Genomic DNA, 4,166 nt, shown 5'->3' with positions numbered 1-4,166 from the left:
TAGCAGTTAGTGTGAAATATCATCGGTGCCATTTATAGGATTGCATGAAGCATGCATGATAGTTTTGCTTATTATACATTTAAAAAAATGATCAAAGCTGCATGTTTTCAATATAATTACTGATAGTTTAACAAAGCCCCCTACTCACCAAGGTAATGTTTGTATAGGAATGCATGGCTACAGTGCAGATCAAAAAGTTTTCTGTGCAAATTAGAAATTTATTTGTCTTGATATTTTATATTTGCGTATAACTGAAGAATTTTAAAGTCTAATGGCAGAAAACGTAGTTTGTTTATCTGAAATGAGTCTGAGTGACTTTTCACAACCCGAACAGTAGCACAAAGACCAGTGAAAACTTCCTCTACAACACATTAACTTTCATTGTTGAGCTTTGCGACGAGGACAGGATACAAACCTAGCAAGAAAACAACCAATAAGAAGCGTCAAAAGAATACCGTGCGTGATTGGGTTACTTGCCTGTACAATAGCCAATCAACGCTTTACTTTAACAACCAATGAGATAGCTGAGTTTCCACCAATCACAAAGAGGACCCGAGCACGGCCTTTGTGTTCTGTGACGTCACCACGATGCCGGATATGCTGGCCAATAGAAGAGTCCGTTGGAATATCGTGTAGGTATGCTAATACGATTGCCGTGACGTCAGCACGCTGCGTGCTGTTTGAGTATAAAATTTGAGTGCCGTGGGGGGGATGGCACAGTGTTATTGTTGCAAAGAAGAAGCAAGGAGGTTGTGCGAAGCGGAAGGACCGGAGTGATTGTAAGGTGAGTTTAATGGCGAGATTTGATCCTGCGGTGTTGGGGCGGGTGGCGTTTTGGCTTGGGGTATTGGCTGATTGTGGGGTCCCGGTAGAGGAGGTTGGGCTCGTGATTTAGCTTTTCTTACTCTTGTGTGTTATCTGGAGCGCGACGGTTAGTCGAGGGCGTATGGTAGGCGGATTCGGAGCAGTTCTTGGGGGGAGAGATAGCTATAAAACTTATTTCTTCATTCTTTTGGTATTGGGAGGGAATGGTTAGTAGGGAGGCCTTAAGTCTCACGACTCCTTTTGCTTCGTACCCCCCTCCCCCTCGAGGAGTTGGAAATTCTTGGCAGGTAAACTTGTGTGTGGGGGAGGGGTGGCGAAGGCGACGCGCTTCCTCGTCTGGAGAGGGGGCGTGACTTGTCTCCCCGTTGGCGCCTGCGCAAGTGGCAGGGTGACACCCCCGAGATCGCCTCTTCTGTAGCTGTTCGATGTAGACCGGACTCGTCTCTCTGGCTGGTACTGAAATCCTAAAGGTGGGAGCTGCTGGGTGGAAGGAGTGTGACAGGCCCGCTTGGGGGGGGAGGAGGAGAAGACTTATGTTATTACTGCTCTTGTATCATCCATTGCTTCTTTATCGCCGTTCATTTAGGCGAGGACACAATGGCTCGTACTAAGCAAACTGCCCGTAAATCCACTGGTGGAAAAGCTCCTCGTAAACAGCTGGCGACCAAGGCGGCAAGGAAAAGTGCGCCCTCTACTGGAGGCGTAAAGAAACCTCATCGTTATAGGTATGTTGGTAACATTAGTGTTGCTATAATAGACCTGCTTCTGATTCTCTGAATTTGCACTCAAAATCCTGCTTTCAAAACTACACTTGGTTAATAGTTTAGAATTCCTCTCAAAAGGTGGTCAGTCATGGGAACTTCCTGTCGGTCCTTGAGTCATCGGGGTATATCTGCAAATCATATGCATCCTAGAGTGCATTGCATTGCTGGGTCTACCCACAAACATAATTTATTACCACCCTGAGTTTTAATAATGTTTAAATTTCAAAAGTGCTGAGTGCAAAGATAAAAATGAGAATTCAAAAAGTAGTTAATACAAAATCACTTAGACCCAAAGGTCCTTATAGAAGAAAGTTCCTACCATAATCCACAAAGTAGTTAATTTAATCAGTTAGATGTAAACTTATCCTTTTTAATGTCCACAAGTGTTCAAATAGTCAAACGATTCCTTTGGAAGGGGGTGCCTCTGCTGATTTCACTATAGAGTACCCCATTTTGCACATCCACTTTGTGTCAACTGTTAGCTACTCCATATAATCGCGACATATGTAGGACAGAGATAAAGTGTTCTTTTATGATCAGGAGGCTGTTGTGTAGCACCGCCCCCTAGCCAATAAGAAAATGCCTCCTGATCATAAAAGGAAAACAAAGAGAAACTGCAGACAACACGTACAAGATACAGGCTATGTTTATTATATCTATCTATTATTAAATGCGGTTAATGTTACCACCTTTTAACAAACCAAGGGTCCCGACACGGTCCGTGTTTCAGTTAACATGTCTTCTTCAGGGGTCCCGATGTTGATAAGATTTCAAATTAAACTGCAAATCAAAATAATAATAAACATAAGCCTGCGTTAGTCAAGGGTAATCGCTAATCGTCAAATCTCAGGGTGCATATGATTTGTGGATATACCTTGGTGACTTACAGGAGGTTTGCATGCACTGATAGACCACCTTTTGAGAGGAATTCTAAACTATTATAAGTGCAGCTTTGAAAGCAGGGTTCTGAGTGCAAATTCAGAGAATTGGAAGCAGGTCTATTATAGCAGCATATTTCTTGACCCCTTCTAACTTTTATTAGGCTATATATATCTTTGGTTAACATTACAGTACCATGCAAGGTAGAAGTATGGATACCACTATACATGCGGCACATAATAGCAAAGCCTAATTAACTGATCACAGCTTCTTTTTTTTTTTTTTTTTTTTTGCTGTTAACTTGTATGGCCTTCATGGCTAGTGATGGTGTCCCCTGATCTCCTTAGGCCTGGCACTGTGGCACTTCGTGAAATCCGCCGTTACCAGAAGTCCACAGAGTTGCTGATCCGAAAACTTCCATTTCAGCGGTTGGTAAGAGAAATTGCCCAGGACTTCAAAACGGACTTACGATTCCAGAGTGCAGCTATTGGTGCACTTCAGGTAATGTTAACCATTCTTTATTGCTGAGGTTAAATATAGTTTTGAACTGTTCTTAATTTTGCAGTTTTTTAAGTTTTACATTAAAAAAAACCTTTTTGCTATGATTTAGTGAAAACTGAAATATATACCAGGTATCAATATGGCTTGGTTTTTCCTTAAACAGGAGGCTAGCGAAGCATATCTTGTTGGCTTGTTTGAAGATACCAACCTATGTGCTATTCATGCCAAGAGAGTCACCATCATGCCTAAAGACATCCAGCTGGCTCGCAGGATACGGGGAGAGAGAGCTTAATTTAAAGCTGATATTGATCATTTTGTAGTAAATTCTGTAAAATACTTTGGTTTATTTGTGACTTTTTTTGTACGAAATTGTTTATAATATGTTGCATTTGTACTTAAGTCATTCCATATTTCACTCAGGATGAATGCGAAAAGTGGCTCTGTTCATAAACCTCAGCTAGGTGAGCATGTCTGCTCTGAAGTGATGGTTCTAATATGCAGAAGGGGGTGGGTGAACTTTCTTGCTTCTCATGCATGTTTCTGTATGTTAATTGATGGGTAGCTCAGATTGTAAGGTACTAGAATGGTATAAACATGTACAGGGTCCTTTTGCAATAAAACTGGTTATGACTTGATCTGAGTGTTTTAAAAATTGGGGCTGTTAAGTCTAACCAGATATCACTGTGATAGGAAATGGACTTTTCAGCCATGAAAGGGCAAGTCTTAACCACAGTGTAACTTAGTTTCCTAAAATGTAATACCTGGCAGCTATAGAATACACTATGTGCGTTTATAATAGCTATTTTATATATTGTAGTGTTGACATTTTTAAATTAAATGTTTTACATTCACATGCAGAAATTGTCATCTCTTAAACATTCAAATTTTAAGTGCTTCTTATATATTTTTATTGTAGTCTAAACTTCAATAGGGCATATTTCCTAAGCAGAAGTAGGATGTTTCTTTAGTTTTTGGGTTACAATATAATGCTCTAGAAGCATGTCAGGCTTAAGTTACAAGCTGAGTTGTAGTCTAGCTACACTTTACATTTCAGTTTTGGGGTTTAACAAATTCATGTTAGTTCTCAACTACCTCCTGGTACGTGGTCAAGCTTCTGTAGTTGGAAACTAGTGTGTTACAGAAGTAATTATATCTATTATTTTGAATTGGCTTTAATGAAAGCTTAGAACTTTTATC

The 4,166-nt window shown here is 40.5% G+C and overlaps 1 protein-coding gene across 1 annotated transcript; it reads left to right on the top strand.

Annotated features, from left to right (window-relative positions):
- The first annotated feature begins 635 nt into the window (after nucleotides 1-635).
- On the top strand, nucleotides 636-3,822 carry LOC117367976 (histone H3.3A). Its single transcript, XM_033961135.1, has 4 exons — nucleotides 636-784; nucleotides 1,412-1,550; nucleotides 2,816-2,969; nucleotides 3,133-3,822. The coding sequence occupies exons 2-4, from the start codon at nucleotides 1,423-1,425 to the stop codon at nucleotides 3,259-3,261; spliced, it is 411 nt and encodes a 136-aa protein (XP_033817026.1). The 5' UTR covers nucleotides 636-784; nucleotides 1,412-1,422; the 3' UTR covers nucleotides 3,262-3,822.
- Nucleotides 3,823-4,166: the final 344 nt, after the last annotated feature.

This window comes from Geotrypetes seraphini, chromosome 10, assembly GCF_902459505.1.
Source record: "Geotrypetes seraphini chromosome 10, aGeoSer1.1, whole genome shotgun sequence".
Taxonomy (NCBI): domain Eukaryota; kingdom Metazoa; phylum Chordata; class Amphibia; order Gymnophiona; family Dermophiidae; genus Geotrypetes; species Geotrypetes seraphini.
The sequence above is the reverse complement of the archived record's forward strand: the minus strand, read 5'-3'. Positions and strand labels throughout refer to the sequence as shown.